Below are 25,014 nucleotides of genomic sequence, written 5' to 3' on the forward strand. Positions count from 1 at the left end.
ATGCAATGATATCATCCTTATAGGGTGGGGATTCAAAATTGTACAAATAATGGGGCTGACCCCCTGGGGGCCTGAGGGGCGGGGTCAAAAGGGGCCAATTTGGCTATTTCCATATAAACAACTTCTTCTCTGAAACTAAGTATGGTATAGCACCCATAATGCAATGGTAGCATCCTTATAGGGTGGGGATTCAAGATTGTGCAAATGATAGGGCTGACCCCCCGGGGGCCTGAGGGGCGGGGTCAAAAGAGGTCAATTTGGCTATTTCCATATAAATGACTTCTCTGCAACTAAGCATGGTATAGCACCCATTATGCAATGGTAGCATCCTTATAGTGTGGGGATTCAAAATTGTGCAAATGATAGGGCTGACCCCCGCGGGGCCTCAGGGGCGGGGTCAAAAGGGGTCAATTTGGCTATTTCCATATAAATGACTTCTTCTCTGCAACTAAGCATGGTATAGCACCCATAATGCAATGGTAGCATCCTTGTAGGCTGGGGATTCCAAATTGAGCAAATGATAGGGCTGACCCCCGGGGGCCTGAGGGGCGGGGTCAAAAGTGGTCAATTTCCATATAAATGACTTTTTCTCTGCAACTTAACATGGGATTGCGCTCATAATGCAATGGTTACATCCTTATAGGGTGGGGATTCAAAATTTTGCAAATGATGGGGCTGACCCCCCGGGGGCCTGAAGGGTGGGGTCAAAAGGGGTCAATTTAGCTATTTCCATATAAACGACTTCTTCTCTGCAACTAAGAATGGAAGAGCACTTATAATGCAATGGTAGCATCCTTATAGAGTTGGGATTTGAAATTGTACAAATGATAGGGCTGACCCCCGGGGCCTTAAACGGCAATAGATGCGAGGTCAAAAAGGTCAATTAGGCTACTCTTTTTCTAATTGTCAGAGTCTTGTGATAATTACTAACAAAAAACCAGGTGAGCGATACAGGCCCTCTGGGCCTCTTGTTTTTAGGAACTAATAAATATATGATTAACTTGTCCGAATACCCTAACATGATCAGACATTATCTTGTATATCAAATCTAGGGTATTGATATCAAATGTTTCCCTCAATTTAGTTGTGTTCACAGAAGATATAAGATTAGGGGTGACTAACTCGGTAAAAACGTGGAAGATTTAAGTATTTGCTTTCGTTTTCACATCCATCAACACCAACGTCTTTCTATATATAGACACTGTACCTCGATACCACTGTGTAAGTTTGGCACCATAACTACATATAAGTATAACCCATCAACTAAGCAGGTGAAGTAATCGATTTTTAGACTGGTGTTGATATCGTGGGCCCAGTTTCAGAAATATTCCTGAACTTGAAATTTGTCATAGTAAAGTATTACAGAAGTTAAGGAAAACTTCTTATGTTATTTATTAATGAGACTTCTTTAACCACTGCAATGCTTTTCTATGAAGAATATAAGTTCGGGGGAATTCCGTACTGTTAAGGAATGGTCCATGTCGGGAAACAAAATGAGGCATTTCTTTCCGAAATGAACCTAAAAGACCAAATCTGAGAACGCGTCGGGAGACCCTTACGAAAATTCCAGTTTTAGACACACTTCTAATGATCCTGAAGTGGATCCGTACAGTTCGTAGTTCCATTTCCATCGTACGAAATTTATTTCAAAAGCGTCGTTCAGCCAAACATCGTTGATACTCCAGGTTATTTTCATTATCGTTATATCTCCCCCTGGACCAACCGCCATACTCCAGGGGTGCTATAAATGTCGTTACATCAATTCTTGGACCATCTCATAGTACAATTGAAGGCAGTTAAGGAGAAAAACTGACAAATAACAGGCCAGCAGAAACTTCCATTGAATATTAGAGTGCGACACCCATCTTTAGAGCCACAGAGTTTACCAGAGTGCACTATTTTTCGATTCTTTTGATGGGCATCAAAGGACTAGTTTAACTGCTCATCCTTTGTCGCAGACAGGGTCTTCAGTTTTGCTATGACAAAGTTCGGGGTGGATATTACGATAGTAATAGTAACCCCTGGAGTTTTGAGGATGGCAGCGTGGAGGAGCCGTTGTTCTTATTTCTGTCTTGACTAAAAAATATCATTCCGCCCTTCACACAAAACTATAAGACGATATAAAGAGAACAGCACAATTTTATTATAATTTATTAAAATATTGTAGAGGATTAACTATTTAAAATTTAATATATATTATATATATGTTAACATTTGAAAAAACAACAACGATAAAGACCAATGACAACAGGGGAAACATAACAACAACAAAATTTTAAGGTAACTAATCATTTTGTACTCAATAGAAAGAATTGGATTCATGGGATTGATTACAGATTATACTTATAACTCAAATTTTACAGCTATTGAATCTAGTAGTTAACTGTACAATAAACTTTTCGTGGGGATTTAAATGTCGCGATTCTTCGTGGCTCCGACGTTTCTTTTCGCGATTTTCACCAGACATGTACTACTTTACTCTATCTTTGCTTGAAACCATCTTCGCGTCACAATTAAGCAATTCGCTATATTTCTAGATCACATGTCTACAATTTTTTTTATCGCACGCGGCAAACGTGGAATCAGTAATCGCACGCGACACAAGTGGAATCTAAACGCAAGTCGCAACACGTGGAATTTAATCGCACGCGACAAGAAGTTCGTTTACAGTATAACGAAATATATTATCATCATTTTAATCTCACTTATTCATTATCGTTCTCCGTGCGTTCAAGGTATGGATCTTTGTTTTCTAAAGAATGTTTGATTCTACGTATATCTGATAATATTCCTAAGAGGAAGAACATCAAAGATTTTCCTTGTGGAAATTGTCGTTGATATATCAATAGATGATATAATTGGTGTAATACATTACGTATTCAAAAATACGACACAATTGAGATATATTCTTTCATAAGAATGGTGCCTTTATGTTTCTTCATACATATCGCGCGAAGATTTTAGGAAGACATCAGAATTCCTTCTAAGGGAATTTTAATTTTAAGGATGATTATAATACTAGAATGTATTTAAAAGAAAATAATTGGACTATTTACCAATGACATGTAATAAATTAAATCTTTTGTTCGAGTCAAATGATGTATGCCAACAGTTCTTATTTGAAAATCACAACAGTGAGAAATAAGCATTTTTCTTTTAAATCGTTGGTCACACTGAATAGTTGTATGGCCATTTCAGTAGTTTGTGTTCATGTTCACACTCACAGCTATTCTCAGTTACACGTATGTCCTTTGAGTTGTAGCTCAGAGAAGTTATTCTTACCATCAAAACGTATATATAAACAAGTGTTGTAGAGCTACTGTGTGAGTGTGGCGTACTGGTGGTTAATTCTTACTGATTTATGTATAAGTAAGTGATTCATAACAAGGGGCCCAAGTATACTCTTCATAGGTACGAATTCACTCTGCCGGCATGTTACAGTAAATGTGGTAGTGGTAAGCGGTGGGATTCGAAGCCCACGTTTCCAAAGCACTCTTTGTTGTCCCCAACACCTGACGAATTAAAAGTATGAGTTTACAAATAATGCGTATGGCCTGCATTATGAATATGAGGGTCAGTGTATATTTAATCTTTGATCTCGTTTTGTACATAATACACCACATTATAAGAAATTTTAACATTTGTATTCTGTAGGAGTCATGGCAAAGACGAAGAGTACACTACTGAAAAGACCTGCCCGATATGAGACCAGAGGGGAAATATATTACAGATTGCGGCATTTCTACTATTGAAAAAGAAGATCTTCAGTTGTCTAGAATGGGATTATACAACCATCAGGAAGGAAGCCTTACCTAACGCGACACATGAAACGGCATACAGAGGAAAATTCTTTAATTCTTCCTCATCAGTAATAGACGAAGTAGAACCAGGTACCTTTAACAACAGTGGTCTCTTCAGATCTGAAACGGCAAGTAAATCAGAACACAGCAGTTCGAGGAGAAGAGTAGTGACGAGATGAGTCGGGAGAATTGTTTCTGAGGAATCACAAACTAAAGAGGGTTCGGCTGACCTCCTTAACTCAGCAAGTGAACAATAAAACCAGCATTTGAAAAATGGAGGAAGCGAGAAGGGTCCTCAAGCAGCCAGACCTAGCTTCCCTCTCTCGAAGAGGCGACCGAGCACTAAGCCGGTTGCTGAAATGTCAGCCAAGAAAGGGTTGATAGATCTCAGAAAAACTCAATTTCACTTCCCGTCAACAAAACCAATAACAAGAAAGCTTCCAAGAAGTTCAAACTACCGACTCATGGAATTTTCGAAGTCTTAGAAACATTCATGTACAGACCGATCTTATCTCATGTAAGAGGAGCAAAAACACTTTAACTAAGTAAAGAGACGGCGAGAAAATGGTTAAGGTTGTGAAAAATGTGTGTGTAAATGTCTAGTATTCTAGGGTCATAGCATCATCTCGTTTTGTTTCGTGTGCGTGTTGTAGAGGGCCGTGATCAGCACTGGTCGCGTTGCGCTCTGTGTAAATGTATATAGGAATTGCATACAAATTGTATTTAGTGGTTTTGTCTCATTCACGTACAGTACGATGTAGTTTCATAGGGGTATTCTGTCATAAAGAGCATTGCGTAGTGTTAAGTGGTGGTAAAACTAGCTTCCTATGGCTTATCCTGTATATATGGCTGCTTGCTGTACATATGTTGTAGCTTAGTTAGGGATTCAAAACAGACGGAGCCAAACATATCTTGGTACAACCCCGCCTGGCATGTTCACTACACGTACAACGGAACCTGAATGATTTGTGTCTATGTTCTGAAGCACCAAGGCACTGTTTTTAAAGTTTAGGAATTATTAACAGAGTGAAACATTGAAAATTATCTATGATGGGCCATAATTATTATTATAGAGTGTGGGTAATATTTTCGTGTCGTACTTACCGGAGTATAAGTCGCTACTTTAATTTCTCTCCTGAAAATCGGGAGTGCGACCTAAACACCAGTGCGACTTATACGTGGACGAAAACTTAAATCGGACGATTGTTTGAAGAGAAAAAATAATAGAAGGCATTTTGATTAAAAGACGAAATAGATAACGATTAATAATTTGTTGAAATTATTGTAGAAATTATATAGTTTTGATCAATTATATACACTAACAGAAACGCGCGGACAGAACCCCACAAAAGTATGGTAAGACTATTTGAATGAAGAGCGATCTTGGTATCAGAACAAAATACATAAATTGTAGATTGAAACATATGTTTAGGTATTTTGATTTTGAGACACAACCATATCAAGAACTTTAGAAAATGCTCACGCATTCGTTATGACACAACAGCTACGATTATATTGTATGGAAATGTTAAGCGATCAATACAAATAGCTCAATTGACAATAAAACAAGCAATAGTCACAATTACCGACTTTCACATACACGCACATCTAGGACAAAAACCGAACAAATATTTAAAAAACTGTTTTGATGAAAATATACACCTTATAAGGAAAACTTTCCATGCACACAGCAAAAAAAATACAGATATCTCGTGTAGGAATTGTCATTAATCTGAATAAGTAATTGGTAGTGGGACTTTTCTTTGCACTTGACAAGAACATCATAAATTTATCACAAACTAATACTCTAGTAATTTTATTTAGCCCAATCAAGTGGTATTATCTAAATTCATTGACCCTAGTACTCCATGGCTAATCTATAGTAGTTTACTGCAAAGTATATATATATTTATCTTAGGTTATCTTACTTAAAGATGCTCCACCGCCGACAGAGCATAAAAATTGATATTCATCACACTTGAACACTAATTAGTGTTTAATCGTGTAATATATATATCTAGTTTAATTAACACAAAAAAAAATCATATACAATAATTTATTTTGCCTTTGGTGCATGTGCATTCAGTACTTCATTCCATATAGGATATAGTGACACGGAATTTTTTCGGGATGCAATTAAATTATATTTTGCAATTTTAACATGAAGTAAAATTAGAAGTTCAATCTTTCCAATGGTGGTAATGGTGTAAAGTAATTAACTTTTTGTAACTGAAGAAAAATACCAATTCTCTGCTCGTTTTTGATAGTGAAAAAATATCATTTGTCAGCGGTGGAGCATCTTTAAGCAATTTTCGCGCCAGAAATAGTGCACTTATTGTATGTTTTTTGTTTATAGTCATTATGTAGAATGCACTTAATCATCAATGGTAACATGTTCAATATTGTTTTTCTGCTCTATAATTTGATTGCCATTATTCATCATGCGTTAGTCTGTTCAATATTGTGCAAAAATAAACAAGTCTGTTTATGAATGTGGATGAAACTACACAAAGACTAACAAAATTCTATGGATTTTAAACTTCCTGCTCATCAGAGTCAATGTGTAGGACACTCACTGGATTATTCCTAGGCAACACAAGAACAATTGCCTTAGCCAAACAACAGCAAGACATTTTCATAAAATATCTTGATCTGGGAGACATGTAGAAAAAAAACAATTTAACCTTTTGTCAGAGAACCAGGAGTCACCACTCTTATCTGATAGCACAGTGTGCCTGTGGGTTGAAATCAAACAAATCACACGAAGTTTCTTTCAATATAAAAACATCTACAGCACATTTTCTATGTAATTACTATACAATTCACCACTTCATTTTGTTGACTTTTTTAACTTCCAAGAAATATTTTTCCTGCATTAAGTTTCAAATAGGACAAAATAAGCGTTTTTAAGCAAAGGAAGCAAATGAAGAAAATAATTCAAGAAGTACTGCATGTAGCAAAAGAATAAAATAGGCAACTAAAAAAACAAACACACACTGAAAAATTTTAAGCATTTTAATTGCTTTTACTAACAGAAAATATAGCAAATTACAAAAGACAACAGAATATTGGGCCCTCTTAGCATATCAAAGACGACTTGTTTCATCAGTCCAACAACTGTTGACCTTTCAACTTTGAAAAGCCACTTTGACCTACATCAATGCTTAAATGTCTAAAGACATTCAACCTGTCAATGCATTCACTCTTAACTGATTCACCCAAAAGATGCATTTCACCTCTTCCAATTCAAATGATGGAATAGGCCATTGTGAATTTTCAGGGGTGAATAGGTTACACATCATCAACATTTGTCAATTTGAATGTTTCAACCTAGTAAATATGAATGACAATTTTGATTGTTCAACCTTGATCAGTCTGTTTTGACCTATGGTTTTGTGAACTTCGACCGAAGTTTTGAAATTTTTTTGAAATCTTTGAAGATAACTACCCTGGTTTCAACATTTTCTACTTTGTCCATTCCCAACAGTTTAAAATCTACAGACACTACATACACAGCGTAAAGATGTTAGTAAATATGTGATAAACTTGTATCCCTTAACCTCCACATAACAACAATGACCTTCACTAAGGTCAAATCTCATAACTTCAGATACATTTAAAACAAAACAATATAATGTAAGTTGAATAAATGTATAACTGAAGAAATAATAGCTTCATCCAAAGCTACATTACAACTTTTTTGCTTAAAAATTAACTCATGATCTTGATTTTCTTTACGATGATACAATGCCAACTATTGGTGATAAAAATCTATGACAAAGCTTGTTTTGTTTAAAACATATATACTCTCCAAAGTCAAATTCTATTACAAATTCAAAATATATATTGGAAAAAAATAAATTCCTTCAAATGTCATGCACCAATATAGTTTGATATCAAAATGTTTCCTCTGAAATGATTTTTTAATGATGATTGATGAAAACATGTAGAATAAAGAATTTGACATGTACTTCTTGGAATACACGACAGAAATTCAGATTTTTTTAGTCCATCACAGAATATAACTTGTTTTTAACTATCAGCACTAGTTGGACAACCTTTGCCGACAATGATTTTACAGGAGTTTCACTTGCAGTCAGCAGATGTTTACCGAATCCCTCGCTTGTCCCGTTTTTGATAGATCCTTTACACAACCTCATACTCCTTCTTCAGGGCTCGGCCAAAGCAGCAGGCAAATAGGATTCCAACAATCTGTTCAAGGAAAATGATATTACTGTCATACTGTCAACCGTGTCATAATTTATTCAAATCTAGGACTACTACATGCAAATTTCACTACCACACTGATTAATCATACTACAACTAGGAGAAACAAACTCAAAATTTATCACAACTAGTATGATTTATTTGGGGTTTTTGTTTGTTTTTTTTTTTTTTGTTTATTCAATTATATTCTTTTTTGGAGCTTGCAAACATATCCATAATGTCTATTTAGTGAAAATATAATTCAGCTGGTACTGTAAAATTAACTTTAAACCACACATCCTGTTTTATTGGTAGGTTCTACACTTACCTGGACAAAGGCCAATCCGATTCCAACACCACCAACAATGAAGATCTTGTCCTTCACCCAGGTAACAAAGGCATCCAGACATCCCTGAGGGATAAAGAGAGAAAGGGTATTACTTTTTGTTACTGTGGTAACAGTATCGTGTCTTCCTAATCGCCATAGTAACATTATACTACCTTGTTCCTATTGCAATATTAACATCAAGACATCTTCTTCACTAAATAACATTAATACATCCTTGTTACTTTGGCAAAAAATAACACTATGACTTCCTTGTCACTTTGGCAACAATAACAAACACATCCTTGTCAATATGATAATAATAATAACAACAAGAGTTCTTCGTCACTATAGCAACAATAACATAAAGACCGCCTTGTCACTATGGCAAACAATTACACAATGACCTCCTTGTCACTTAGCTGCAACATTGTAGCTCAAAAGACTTTTAGACAGATAATGGTGCCATCTGTACAAGGCCAAAAGGTATAGAAGGCTGAGAATGTATATTCGTTCTACTTGTCACTATGGCAACAATAACATGAAAACATCCTTGTAACTATATGGCAAAAATAACATCTAAATTTTCTTGTTACTGTAGCATCAACAATATCAAGACCACCTTGCCACTACGGCAACAATAACAATCTAAATTTCCATATTACTACGGCAACAATAACATTTAAATTTCCTTGTTACTATGGCAACAATAACATTTAAATTTCCTTGTTACTATGGCAACAATAATATCAAGTCCTCCTTGTCATTATGACATCAATGATGGCCTCCTTTACCTTCTATAAGTCACTTAGGATTTAAATCTTATAATTTTTCAGAGAACTTTGATTTCAGATTAGTTAAATGTCCTTTGAACAGTCATGATCATTTAAGGATATATATGCCAGTTTGAGCTGACGATGAAAAGCCTGACTACCTGAAAAAGACCATCAACTAGTGGTCAGAACCTGGCAACTACTACACATGGGATTCAAAACTAATACATTTATACAAACTAATGATGCCACAGTTGCTAATTACTCACAAGGGCAGATAACTGTAATATTACTAATTCTTTTTTTACTTACATCAGAATAAATATTTTGCTTTAGTTGTAGTATCACAGTTCTCGGACCTACAACACGACTTTGGGATGGTTCCATTGTTGGCATTGATCCATTCAGAAGAGCTGTTTGTTCCACAGCATTTGAAATCTTTCTGGACGAGATCCCAGATTGTGGGGTCCGCTTTGTAGCGCTTCATGGAGTCCTCCATCAATGTCTTCACGCCGTCCTCAACTTTGTCATGTAGAACGTAACCAGCTATACCTCCAGCTATTTCCAGGATGAACACGATTCCGAGCAATACGGAAAACTATACAGCAAGAAAATATGAAATACATATTTCAGTTTACTCCATTTATTTCAAGGTCATAAAGGTGAAATTATTTCCAAGTTGTGTGTTTGTTTTGAAAGCTTGTAGTTATACAGAAAAACTATACAACAAGAAAATATGAAATACATTTATTTCAAGGTCATAAGGGTAAAATTATTTCCAAGTTAACTGTTATGTTTTGAAAGCTTGTAGTTATACAAAAAACTATATAAGAAACAGAAAATTGCATTTCAATATTCCTAAATTATTTCAAGGTCATAAGGCCATCCCAATTTGATTTCTTGTTCTTCAGAATTTGAAAGCTAATTATATAATATACTCACGATCATAACGCAGACGTAGTTTTCCTTCCATGCTCCACAGCATCCAAACGCTGCAATGAAGAAGATGATCACGCCTACAGCGATTAGAAGCGCCGCAGCAGAACTAAATTGTCCTTCTACAAAATTTAAGTAATCCTTGAACTGTACTTGGATATAGGCTCCCCACTCCGATCAGTACACATCCTACTATCTGTAAACAAAAACAAAATTGTGGTCAAATCAAGGTTTTATTTACTTAGAAAATGAACTTAGTTATATTACAGTTTAGCTAGTGTCTAATTTAGTCAGTAACTTATTGTGATTTTAGTCCAATCTTGAAATGAAATAACAGTGAAACTTTTATGAAATATCAATTATCACATATGTATATATGTAGCATTCATATTTTGTTGCAATTTCTCATATTTACAAACTACATCATATCATATTTTTATGTTATATAACTAGAGCATTTTTTCAAGCATTTAGTGCACATGTAAATTCATTAAGCACTTTCACACATTGTACAATCATTGACTCAAATATTGGTACTGTTCCCTACTGTATGTAGGATAGGGGTATTCAGTACAAATCTCTGTGCATGTTTTACAAGTTATTTACTAATATATGTGGACACACAAAGATCATGCACGATCACTTATATATATTTCACTTAAAACAGCCTAACAGCTGTCACATAAGATGATCGATGTTACAGGCCTGTATGTCAGACTCCTTGGGATGAATTAATATATACTGCGATCAATATAATACTTAATAGCTAATGAAGCTATAATTTTGGATACAGTACAGGGCTTTCATTTTTCACAAAAGTCTGATAATGGGCCATGCTGCATGCAGCTGCACAGACCTGTACTACATAACTTTCTTTCTTATAACTTGAAACTGGTCCTCAGTCTCTAGAAACTGAAATAAATAAAAGATGACTTGGTTCTTTTTGTCTCTACATGTACACCACATGTCTGATTTTTCAAACTTATTGATGGGGGAAGGGAGATTATAAATCATAGAAATCTGCTGAGAAAGTCCTATCAACAACTTTGGGTCTGGTGGCCATGGTTCAGACTACAGTGTATCTTGTACTACAATTCTAAAAGCAGTGAGCAGAAAGTATAGGAATTTATTATATAGCAGTGAGCAGAAAGTATAGAATTTATTATTTAACTATATTAGTGCAACACCATTTAGGGATTCAGGTCTGTTCAAAAATTTGGACGGTTCAAGATGTTTGCCTTAAAAGGATCTATTGCATGTTAACTTCAAGTACAGTAATATTCTGTTTATTAAAAGCAAAACAAATGGTCAGTTATGAAAGTCTATTAATCTCATTTTATATAATAACTCTTAGCAATAAAATAATCTTAGCAATGAAGCAATGAAGCAATTTTCAGTTACATGCACGTGTTAAAACAGATTACTTTAAAGACTTCAAAAATTTTCTATGAAATTGTACATGTGGCAAAAGAAAAAGAAACTATTTTTTCAATGTCAAAATGCTAAAAATGTACATAATTAACCAATTACTAAAGTTTAAGCTCTATCAACATTTTCATTTCAACAGTGTTGTAGATGAATACATGTGGAGACCACATAGGTTGACACGTATAAAGTGTGTAGCTATAACTCGGCCAACATTGTAGTGTACATGATTTATAAACAAACTGATGACTCAGGGGAATGTCATCTCAAATGTCTCTAATGCAATAGCTTAGTATTATAGCACACACAAGTTTCATTTTATCTGCTCTGTACATATCCCGAGGCTAATTATATATATATATATGTACTGTCCTAACCATGTCCACTATTACTGTCGTTGAATGACCATTCCTACAAAGTACACGTGATCCAAATGAACTTCATAATATGTATACTGACCCAAAAATATGACCTTGCAATAATAATAATGCAATGAAAGTATTACAAATCAAATGGAGAAGTCTGTGGTCACAGTAAACAAATTGGTCCTTTCGTAAATGAATTTGAAGTATGACGATGTAAAAACTCAATTTGTCATCAAAGAAGTACCATATCGTGCTAGGAGATAGTAAGTATTGTGTCTGAAATTACGTCTGAACACGTTTTATCTGATGACTAAATATTATGGTATCCCATCAGAATCTGTTGCTATTAGAAACCCTTGTAGGGAATCATGACAAGTTTTATAATACTACATCTGAATTATTCAAACTTTCCTTGTAGAATCAGACAAGTTTCTATAAATAAGATTCAGACACGTTTTTTTAAATTCAGACAAGTCACCTAAAATTCAGACAAATGTAATCTAAAATTCAGACAAATGTAATCTAAAATTCAGACAAATGTCATCGAAAATTCAGAGTTGTCGCTGAAGATATTGGCTCCCTGCCAGCAGTCACCTTCGATAAGGTACTGGCCCCCTGCCAGGGTCGGTCACGGCTGAGCGCACGGCTTACCTGTGTTTCAGCTAGCCAGAACTGGCCAAGTGCCAGGTCCCAGCATGAGCTACCGGTTACCGAGACATCAATCTGTCAGGGTAGTATGTCAGGTGAATGGAGTGAAGCTTGTTAAATTAATCTCAAATAAAATCATTCAGAAACAGATATGTTGTCTTGCTATTGTTTTTTTTTTCATTACAATTGCAAATTTCCAGTGTGAATTACCGGTTGCAGGGTATAAGTAATGGTACTGTAGTTAATCAGGTAAGAGAAGTGAAGTTTTTGTAACTTAATCTGAATAAAATTCATTCCAAAAACTGAAGCATTGTCTTGTTTTTGCTGTTTGTAAATAAATAAAACTGCCAAATCCGAGTGTGAACTACCGATATTCGGGGCATAAATCATGGAAGTATATCAGGTAAAAGGAGTGAAGTTTTTGTAAAAGGATCTGAATAAATTTCATTCCGTAATAAACAGAAGTATTGTCTTGTTGTTGTTTGTAACTAAATAAAACAGCCAAATCCCAGCGTGAACTACCGATTGCAGGGTATATAAAAATGGTACTTTAGTTAATCAGGTAAGTGAAGTTTTTGTAAAGGAATCTGAAAAAAATTCTTTCCGGAATTAAACAGAAGTATTGCCTTGTTGTTTGTTTGTAACTAAATAAAACTGTCAAATCCCAGCGTGAACTACCGATTGCCGGGGTATAATTAATGGTAGTATATCAGGTAAGAGAAGTGAAGTTTTTGTAAAAGGATCTGAATAAAATTCTTTCCGGAATTAAACGGATGTATTGTGTTGTTGTTTGTAAATAAGTAAAACTGCCAAATCCGAACGTGAACTACCGATTGCCGGGGTATAATTAATGGTAGTATATCAGGTAAGAGAAGTGAAGTTTTTGTGAAAGGATCCGAATAAAATTCTTTCCGGAATTAAACAGAAGTTTTGTGTTGTTGTTTGTAAATAAGTAAAACTGCTAAATCCCAGCGTGAACTACCGATTGCCGCGGTATAATTAATGGTAGTATATCAGGTAAGAGAACAGGAGTTTTTGTAAAAGGATTTGAATAAAATTCATTCCGTAATTAAACCTAAAAATTGTGTTGTTGTTGTTTGTAACTAAACAAAAGTGTCAAATCCCAGCGTGAACTACCGATTATCGGGATATAATTAATGGTAGTATATCAGGTAAGAGAAGTGAAGTTATTGTAAAAGTATCGGATTAAAATTCCTTCCGGAATTAAAGTATTGTCTTGTTGTTTGTAACTAAAAAAAAACTGCCAAATCCAAGCGTGAACTACCGATTACCGGGGTACAAGAAATGGTAGTATATCAGGTAAGAGAAGTGAAGTTTTTGTAAAAGAATCTGAATAAAATTCATTCCGAAATTAAGCTGAAGTATTGTCTTTTTATTGTTAGTAACAAAATAAAAATGCCAAATCCCAGCGTGAACTACTGATTGTCGGGATATAAGAAATGGTAGTACAATTGTATATCCGGTAAGAGAAGTGAAGTTATTGTAAAAGAATCGGATTAAAATTCATTCCGGAATTAAAGTATTATCTTGTTGTTTGTAACTAAATAAAACTGCTAAATCCAAGCGTGAACTACCGATTACCGGGGTATAAGAAATGGTAGTATATCAGGTAAGAGAAGTGAAGTTTTTGGAAAAGAATCTGAATAAAATTCATTCCGTAATTAAACTGAAGTATTGTCTTGTTGTTGTTTTATAACTAAATAAAAATGCCAAATCCCAGCTTGAACTACCGATTGTCGAAATGATTGTAAGAAATGGTAGTATATCAGGTAAGAGAAGTGAAGTTTTTGTTAAAGAATCAGAAGAAAATTGCTCGGGCATTACCTGTGAGTTGCAAGTGACATGGATCAATTACTAATTAGCGTACCTGTGGCTGTCAATCAAACAACAGGTCGGCTTTCCCCGCTATCAATATGTGTGATCCCTCATTGTCTTTGTAACGCTTTGCCGCGGCCAGGTACTTTGCTTAGTTAACACAGGTTGTGATTTAGTTTACAATGGTGATTTTCCCCGTGACTTATTCCAGAGACGTAGACATAATATAACAGAGACGTAGATAAAATAAATCATGTATGTCTCTGGTTATACACACTTTTTTTAAATTAGGACAACTCGCTACTGTTTGGTACTATATTCGCATGATGTATGTATCGTCTTGTGTTGAAATTAATATTTTAAATGAAACATATGAACGTTTGACTGAAAATCAATCATATTTACGTTAAGTTTGTAGAAACGATAACTTGCTGGACATAAAGACGAAATATATATTATGCGACTTTAACTTCTCGATTATTTCTGAAAAATGCCTTTATTGAATAAAACACGTAACATAAAATCAGATTATAAATTTCAAAATATCGGCAGATTTATTTATTAAAGCGTACACGATATGGTTTGGTATATAAAGTTTTTGTAAAAGAATCTGAAAAAAAAAATCATTACTGGAATTAAACAGAAGTATTGCCTTGTTGTTGTTTGTAACTAAAATAAAACTGTCAAATCCTAGCGTGTGAACTACCAATTGCCAAATTCCAGCGTGAACTACCGATTTACGTGGTATAAGTAATGGTAGTATACCAGATAAAAGAAGTGAAGTTTTTGTAAAAGGATCTGAATAAGTTTCAATTCCGTAATTAAACAGGAGTATTGTCTTGTTGTTGTTTGGAACTAAATAAAACACTGCCAAATCCCAGCGTTGTACTACCGATTGCCGGGATATAAGTAATGGTAATGTATCAGACCTTATTATTGTTCAGATATAGACTTGGCTGATCATAGATGTGATAAAAGAGTGAACATGTGATGGTCCGTGCAAGATTTAGACTATTAGGGTTGATGCATGTCGATTCATCATACAATCATGATGCAGAGTACGTGTTTTAAGCATGTTAGCTTCACCTTGTTAAATGAATTCAATATCTGTATACAATACCTGTGACCACCTTGTACCCCTGTAGAGAGGTGTCCGCGACTGGTATTCACACGTGCCAGGCGACAGGCTTTACCTGACAAAACACAGGTGGTGTTCACAGTCTTCGTGGAGCCTGCGTTATAAAATGACGTATTACGCCTGCAAAATGCTAACCTAACTTTTCGGTACGATAGACCAAATACTAAAAAGACAACATGGAATGGATTGCACCATGACAACCTGCAATAGAATGTAAAGGTAATTATATAATTATGGTCGCCGACTATATTAAGATCAATCAACCCTCCATTCGTCTAGTATTCATCTTGCCACATTCTCCTCTTTTTTGACTAGGTCAATGTTAATAATGACCAATTGAATTGCGTTATATACAATAATTTAGATAACCGTTGTAATCTATTCTTCTATCCATCAGTAGTCATTCTCGGCCCCGACGTCATCGCTATACCACGGGACCTCTACACTCTGGAAATAAACTTATCGTCAAGCCAGCATTACATTATGTATTCTGTTAAGTATCCAACGATAAAGCAGCTTGGTAAAATCACATAGTATTTTCTTATCATATTCGTAAAAATTACGATTATATTTTACGAATAGTAAAGTTATTGTTACGAGTTGTAAAGTAAACTACGACTTTTTCTCAAGCCTGGCCCGGAGGCTATATTCTTCACCGGGAGGTGTGAAGACTCCGCTGTGAGAACATGCCTCGCTGGCACAGCTACTTTACCTGTGTCGGCCGGCTAACTGGTCGGTCAACGTCCCAATCAAGGACGTATATGAGAGGGATAAGTCACATGAGTTTTGGGCAAAGACAGCGCAGGCGCTTTTGTGTTTGTGCACATGGGACCGTGACGTTGGGCGACGACTGCTGATTTAAAAACTTTGATATCGCCGCCCGCAGCCTTTTGATGTAAGCATGGGGAGTTGCGAGGGGTTACCGTCTTTACTTTTGAAAGCGTGCAATTGCCATTTCATGAGCGTCATGTCGTATTTTTTTTTTTGATAGGTTTTAGCCAATGTCCAACCCAGTGTATATACCATCTAATGCATTTAAAATATAATTTTTCAATTTGACAATAAAAGTTTTACATTTTGACAAAACAGTACAAAGTTCTAAAAGTGTACCAATTACTCGATAACAATAAACGTTGTCTTTAATTTTTCCATAAAAATTTAGTTTTTATTATGGTGTTATATTCATCTATTCTATGGTCATATGTTTTTACCTTATGAGAATACACGGCCTTTGCTAACATATTTGGTCCTTTTGTTATTGACTTTGGGCGAATGTTTTCACGTGGGCTACTAATTAGAAGCCATTTCTTGTATTTTTATTACGTTTGGAATGTGTGTTACTACAACAGTTTTAATAAGTACCTGCAGATCTAGTTTCAGATATCGTAGGACCAGAGAAGATCGAAGAAGATCGAAGAACACTCACCGAAATTAACATCGTGATGCATATTGTGAAGAGATCAACATAAATTTGAAACTATAAATTACAATTCACTGTTTTTTTTCTTTATTTACCCAGGAAATTCACGTAGTTCAGCTGGAAATTTGGCATCGTATATAAATACAACAACAAACAAGACAATAGCTTATGATTTAATGTCGGAATGATCGTCAGGACCAGTGCAGGAGAAAAAATGTCACTTAATTTTACCTTATATACTACATTCTCATTTTACCCCAGGTATCCGTATGTTCTCGCTTGCGAATTCTGTCAGTATCATTTAGTGACAACCATAGAAGATACCGATACTTCTGTTTAATTTCCGGAATTGAGAATTTAATCTGATCCTTTTTACCCTAATTAACATTTTACTTCTTATCTGGTATACTACCATTTTGTCTTTTAGCTCGGGCAAATCAGTATAGTTCACATCGCTGGGGATTTGGCCCCAAGTTTTTCTTATTTAGATACAAACAACAACACAATACTTGTGTTTAATTCTGGAAAGTATTTCTTATTCAGATCTTTTTACAAAAAACTTCAATTCTCTTAATCTCCTTATTGACGGTATACGTTCCATTAACATTACACACCCGACCAATTTCTGGTTAGTTCATACGCTGGAATATTTGGAATGTTTTACTTTATTTTCAAACAACCAACACAACCTATGACTTCTGTTTCAATTCCGGAAAAAAAATATTCATTCATGATTCTTTTTCAAAAACTTTACTTATCTTACCTGATATATACCATTATATTATACCTCTTTAATCGGGAGTTCACGCTGGATTTTGACAGTTTTATTTATTTACAAAAAAAACAAACAACAAGGCAATACTTTTGTTTAATTCCGGAAGGAATTTTATTCAGATTTCTTTTACAAAAAACTTTTTTTACCAATACCATTCCGTATCTGTAAGCTTTAATATAATAAATCTGCCGATATTTTGAAATTTATTCTGAATTATGTTTCGTGTTCTATTCAATATAAAGGTTTTTTTCAGAAATATACGAGTAAGTTAAAGTCGCAAAGATTATTATATTTCGTGTCACGTCCAGCAAGTTTATCGTTTCTACAAACTTATCGTAAATTTGATTGATTTTTCAGTCAAAGAATATTAAAAATACGTTCATATGTTTCATTTAATAATATTGTAATTTCAACACAAGACCCGGATATAAATACATAATGTCGTATATAGTTACAAACATGGTAGCGAGTGTCATAATTTAAAAAGAAAAGTGTGTATAACCAGAGTACCAATACATTAATTTATTTTATACTACGTCTCGGTCTATATTATGTCTGCGCCTCTGGAATAACCATCCGGGGGAATATCACAAACCCAGTTAAAACATAATTACTACAATACAGTGCAAACTAAGCAAAGTACCATGGCCAGCGGGCAAGCGCCTACGTAAGACAATGACCGGGATTCACCACATTTTGTTAGCAGGGAGGGAAATGCCCACCTGTTGTTTGTTTGACAGCCTCAGGTACGCCGAATTTTGTGATTGATCATCTGTCAACTGAAACTCACAGGTAAGTGATCCGAGCATATTTTCTTCTGAATTATCTTTTACCAAAATAATTCACTTCTCTTACCTGATTATTCTGACAATATCTTATATCCCGGCAAATCAGTTGGTCAAGCTGGGAATTTGCATGTTTTCTTACTTATAAAACAACAACACCGAAAAATACTTCAGTTTATTACGGAATGAATTTTATTCAGATTCTTTCCAAAAACTTCACTTCTCTACCTGATCTACTCATTTTCTTATACCCGGTAATCGGTAGTTCACGCTTGGGATTTGCAGTTTTTTTTAGTTACATACAACAAGACAATACTTTAAATTCCGGAAGAATTTTAATCGTACTTTTACAATAACTTCACTTCTCTTACCTGATATACTACATAAAGTTTATCCCGATAATCGTTAGTTCCACGCTGGGAATTTGGACACTTTTGTTGTAGTTTCAAACACAACAACAACACAATACTTTAGGTTTTAATTCCGCGAAAGAATATTTTATTTCAAATCCTTTTAAATAAACTTCAATTCTCTTACCTGCTATACGACCCATTACTTATACCCCGATTATCGGATGTTTCACGCTGGGATTTGACAGTTTTGGTTCTAGTTCCCCAAAACAACAAGTCAATTTTTATGTTATAATTCCGGAGGATTTATTGTATTCAGATTCTTTTCACCAAAAAATTCACTTCCTCTTACCTGATATACTACCACTTTCTTATATCCGTCAATCGGCTAGCTCTCAACGATTGGAATTTTGGCAGTTTTATTTTAGTTACAATACTACTACAAGATCTATACAATCTTCTGTTTTATACCGCGATAAGAATTTTATTCAGATTCTTTTTCAAAAACCTTCACTTACTCTGATAACTATAGTTCTACACATCCTACATTATACCCGGCAATCGGTAGTTCACGCTGGTATTTGGACAGTTTTTATTTAGTTACAACATCACAACTAACAATACATTCTGTTTTAATTCCGGAAAGAATTTTATTCAGATATCCTTTTACAAAAACTTTCACTTACCTTTAAACTGATATACTACCATTTAATTATACCCTGCAATCGGTAGTTCACGCTGGGATTTGGCAGTTTTATTTAGTTACAACAACAACAAGACAATACTTCTGTTTAATTACGGAATGAATTTTATTCAGATCCTTTTACAAAAACTTCACTCCTTTTACCTGATATACTTCCATGATTTATGCCCCGGATATCGGTAGTTCACACTGGGATTTGGCAGTTTTATTTATTTACAAACAACAACACAATGCTTCAGTTTTCGGAATGAATTTTATTCCGATTAAGTTACAAAAACTTCACTTCTCTTACCTGATTAACTACAGTACCATTACTTATACCCTGCAACCGGTAGCTCACACTGGAATTTTGCAATTGTAATGAGAAAAAAAAAAAACAATAGCAAGACAACATATCTGTTTCAGAATTACAGAAAACACCACATACATTTACAGTGGGGTCCTACAGAAAACACCACACACATTTACAGTGGAGTCCTACAGAAAACACCACACACATTTACAGTGGGGTCCTACAGAAAACACCACACACATTTACAGTGGGGTCCTACAGAAAACACCACACACATTTACAGTGGGGTCCTACAGAAAACACCACACACATTTACAGTGGGGTCCTACAGAAAACACCACACACATTTACTGTGGGGTCCTACAGAAAACACCACACACATTTACAGTGGAGTCCTACAGGAAACACCACACACATTTACAGTGGCATGGGGTCCTACAGAAAACACCACATATATCTACAGTGGAGTCCTACAGAAAACACCACATACATTTAGGTGGAATGGGGTCCTACAGAAAACACCACACACATTTACAGTGGGGTCCTACAGAAAACACCACACACATTTACAGTGGGGTCCTACAGAAAACACCACATACATTTACAGTGATGTCTTACAGACCACACACATTTACAGTGGAGTCCTACAGGAAACACCACACACATTTACAGTGGTGTCCTACAGAAAACACCACATACATTTACAGTGGGGTCCTACAGAAAACACCACATACATTTACAGTGATGTCCTACAGAAAACACCACACACATTTACAGTGGAGTCCTACAGAAAACACCACATACATTTACAGTGGAGTCCTACAGAAAACACCACATACATTTACAGTGGGGTCCTACAGAAAACACCACACACATTTACAGTGATGTCCTACAGAAAACACCACACACATTTACAGTGGGGTCCTACAGAAAACACCACATATAATTTACAGTGGGAGTCCTATGTCTACAAAACACACCACATATACAGAAAACCACATACATTTACAGTGGGGTCCTACAGAAAACACCACATACATTTACAGTGGCATGGGGTCCTACAGAAAACACCACACACATTTACAGTGGAGTCCTACAGAAAACACCACATACATTTACAGTGGGGTCCTACAGAAAACACCACATACATTTACAGTGATGTCCTACAGAAAACACCACACACATTTACAGTGGAGTCCTACAGAAAACACCACACACATTTACAGTGGAGTCCTACAGAAAACACCACATACATTTACAGTGGGGTCCTACAGAAAACACCACATACATTTACAGTGGTGGGGTCCTACAGAAAACACCACACACATTTACAGTGATGTCCTACAGAAAACACCACACACATTTACAGTGGGGTCCTACAGAAAACACCACATACATTTACAGTGATGTCCTACAGAAAACACCACACACATTTACAGTGGAGTCCTACAGAAAACACCACACACATTTACAGTGGAGTCCTACAGAAAACACCACACACATTTACAGTGGGGTCCTACAGAAAACACCACACACATTTACAGTGGAGTCCTACAGAAAACACCACACACATTTACAGTGGAGTCCTACAGAAAACACCACACACATTTACAGTGGCATGGGGTCCTACAGAAAACACCACATACATTTACAGTGGGGTCCTACAGAAAACACCACACACATTTACAGTGGAGTCCTACAGAAAACACCACACACATTTACAGTGGAGTCCTACAGAAAACACCACATACATTTACAGTGGGGTCCTACAGAAAACACCACATACATTTACAGTGGAGTCCTACAGAAAACACCACACACATTTACAGTGGAGTCCTACAGAAAACACCACATACATTTACAGTGGGGTCCTACAGAAAATACCACATACATTTACAGTGGGGTCCTACAGAAAATACCACATACATTTACAGTGGGGTCCTACAGAAAATACCACATACATTTACTGTGGAGTCCTACAGAAAATACCACATACATTTACTGTGGAGTCCTACAGAAAATACCAATACATCTATAATGTAGACTCTCAGTCTGATCAGGTGACCATCTTCACCTTAGTGGAGCTGCATTGTCTTGTAATTTAGGTTATTGCTGAATTGTTTCAGTAAATGCAAAGTTCCTCTACTGGTGATAAAGATATCTCTGTAGAGTGTACCACTGTCCAACCTTACCTACTGAGCCATTGGTGTACAGTACTACATCATGTGTAATCCTACATCCTCCTGCGGTCCCTTCTAGTTCCTGTTATGGTGGAGACCAATAATCCCCTTCAATCAAGACTATGTAAACGTATCCCTCTGTCAAATTTTACTCTGATCTACATAGCAGGTATCTAGAGTCCAGGTAGCTCAGCTGAAGGTTGTAAGCATGACCATAACCAATATGTCTATGTTAACATTCTGACAAAATGTCTGAGAGACTTGAGAAGAATAGGAGCTGTTCTAGGCAGCTAGCGAATAATGCACCACACCATGTGTGTGCTGTACCTAGCTATATACAGAGAGTGGTGGTGCCTGATGGCATTGATTTTCAGGAACGGGGACCAAAAATGTGCTGCTGGTAGCTAGTGTGACAAGCAGACACCGATGGGGACTGAACCACACTGCCACGAGCTGGTGAAGAAAGTGACACCCCGTTAATAACGAACTACCTACGTAATGTAAAATACAACGGAATCGTTCATGCATGACCTCTCAAGGATCACTCCAATTCTCCGTGCAAAAAATTACATAAAGAGTATCTAATATGAGAGTCTATGTAATATGAAAATTATCAAACAAGTGATTTGGTACATGTGTGCCACATAAACGTAAAATACACCGGAATATTTCATGCATGACCTTTCAAGGGTCACGCCAATAAATGGTGCAAAAGACTGCATATAGAGTATCTAATATCAGTGGTTATGTCATATGAAATTTATTAAACAAGTTAAATCATCGTGATACAGGCATGCTGCAAAATTTTATAGGCAAGTAGAATATCAAAATATCTAGTGAGTTTAATCAATATTATATTAACAAAGTCAAAATTTGTAAGATTCTAATTATCACATTTTAAGCTGTAAGATTCTATTTATCACATTTTAACTTTTGTTACTAACATATTCGCCATAATTAGCACTCCTCCATTTTGTTCATAGGCAAGTCACTTCAAATGTTGTGGTGTCATTGTAAATGTGTTGTAATATAAGGTTGGTTGTATTTGCGGAATAACTTAGCTTTTGCTTACACTCATTACAATTGACGTGAATTTAAAAACATTATCCATTTCGCCATAATTAGCACTCCTCCACTTCGTTCATAGATATGTCACTTCGAATGTTGTGTTGTCATTGTAAATGTGTTGTAAGGTTGGTTGTATTTTCGGAATATCTTAGCTTTTGCTTACACTTATTACAAACGACGTGAATTTAAATTTTTTTTTTATCCATTTCCCATGTTCCATTACTAGACTTAATAGACAGAAACTTAAATAAAGACCAGGAAACAGCCTTATAGGCCACAGGCGCTGACACACATTCTGCTGACGTTGACCAAGGACGATAATCCAATGTTCCATTTTTATTTTTAGGCATTGTGATGCTAATAAATTGCACATGATGCATAGATGCGATGCAATAAATCCATGCATCAGTAAATCGTTACACCTCTAACTTATACCATGGATTTAACAATGCTTTAAAATTTGAATTTCGACGTTATATCTATATTTCTTTATCACACTAACCCAGCTGTCAAAGTGAGGTCTACAACGATATAATTAACATTTAAAACATGACCATTATCATGTAACAGTAATGTTGACATAAGCTACGTCAACTTATCAACGTCAAAATGGCTATTCCGTCTTGTGAATAAAATCCTTGTTGATAAACTGTTTTCTTTGGCTTAACTTAACAGCTCTAAAATGCAGATACCCCCCAAATCAATATTAAAATACTGCAAATACTATGCATTTATGGCCGCCCCCCCTGTTTTTTTTAATTAATCAGTCATACAATTAAACACCAATTATTGTTTATATATTAAGTATATTTTATGCTCTGTCGGCAGTGAAGCATCTTTTAACTATTTTTTTTATGAAATCTATGTCGTTTGCAGACAATCAATTCATAATGCGCTAGTGTGCATAATTGAAATTTGTCTGCAAAGCTCAGTATCCAATTGATATCAATATCCATTGATCATGATTACATTAAAAGATACTTTAATGCTTAAATACTGTGTCTCGAAGGAAAGAAAGCATATCAATGTTTACTGTGACAGATTCTGTCACACTAAATATGTCATGTCTTTTGGAGTTTTCCCTCCACAACTTACATTTTCGTTCCCTGATAAGCCCCCCCATTTGATAAAGCATTAATTCTGTCACATTAAACATGTCATATGTATTTCCAAGATGACAGTCATGACAGCCATCTTGGACTACGGATCAACCCAAAAAATACAACTATGTCAATGGTACACATGAGTTTGTTTATATACTGCCTGTGCACTGAAGTGACAACGAAACTTTTGTTATACCATTTTATAAAGTGACTTGATTACCTTTACCATTTTATGAAGCAACTTGATTCCCTATATCATTTTATGAAATGACTTGATTCCCTATACCATTTTATGAAGTGATTTGATTCCCTATACCATTTTATTAACCGATTTGATTCCCTTTACCATTATATGAAGTGACTTGATTCCCTATACCATTTTATGAAGTGATTTGATTCCCTATACCATTTTATTAACCGATTTGATTCCCTTTACCATTATATGAAGTGACTTGATTCCCTATACCATTTTATGAAGTGACTTGATTCCCTATACTATTTTATGAAGTGACTTGATTCCCTATATCATTTAATGAAGTGACTTGATTCCCTATATCATTTAATGAAGTGATTTGATTCCTTATACCATTTGAAGAAGCGACTTGATAATCCCTTTACCATTTTATGAAGTGATTTGATTCCCTAAACCATTTTATGAAGTGACTTTCCAGCCCTATATCATTTTAGCCCATGTCCTAAACATGTAAACATCGCTAGGTGCATGGGTCCCACTTAGTCAAACAAGCCGAAGTTAGCCGATATTGTAACGTCGTTGCCGAGAACGTTATGTGACTACCGTAACTACGTAACATCTGTTTGAACTCTTCCGAAAAACAGGTCACAAACTTTTCGACTTCCGTTCGGCAATAATTGTAACTTCTATGGC

General features: G+C 35.5%; 2 protein-coding genes across 2 annotated transcripts in view; both read right to left on the reverse strand.

Moving 5' to 3' along the window:
• LOC138321858 (G-protein-signaling modulator 2-like) overlaps positions 1-25,014 on the reverse strand; it is an 84,914-nt gene that overhangs the window by 48,167 nt on the left and 11,733 nt on the right. The gene's annotated exons all lie outside the window — the stretch shown is intronic.
• Positions 6,802-10,217, reverse strand: LOC138321859 (CD63 antigen-like; the record flags this gene model as incomplete). Its single annotated transcript, XM_069265858.1, is given in 5 exon segments — positions 6,802-8,012; positions 8,335-8,418; positions 9,417-9,422; positions 9,424-9,702; positions 10,047-10,217. Coding segments are annotated over 5 exon segments (606 nt in total), but the record flags the coding sequence as incomplete, so codon positions are not given.

Source organism: Argopecten irradians, chromosome 4, assembly GCF_041381155.1.
Source record: "Argopecten irradians isolate NY chromosome 4, Ai_NY, whole genome shotgun sequence".
Taxonomy (NCBI): Eukaryota; Metazoa; Mollusca; class Bivalvia; order Pectinida; family Pectinidae; genus Argopecten; species Argopecten irradians.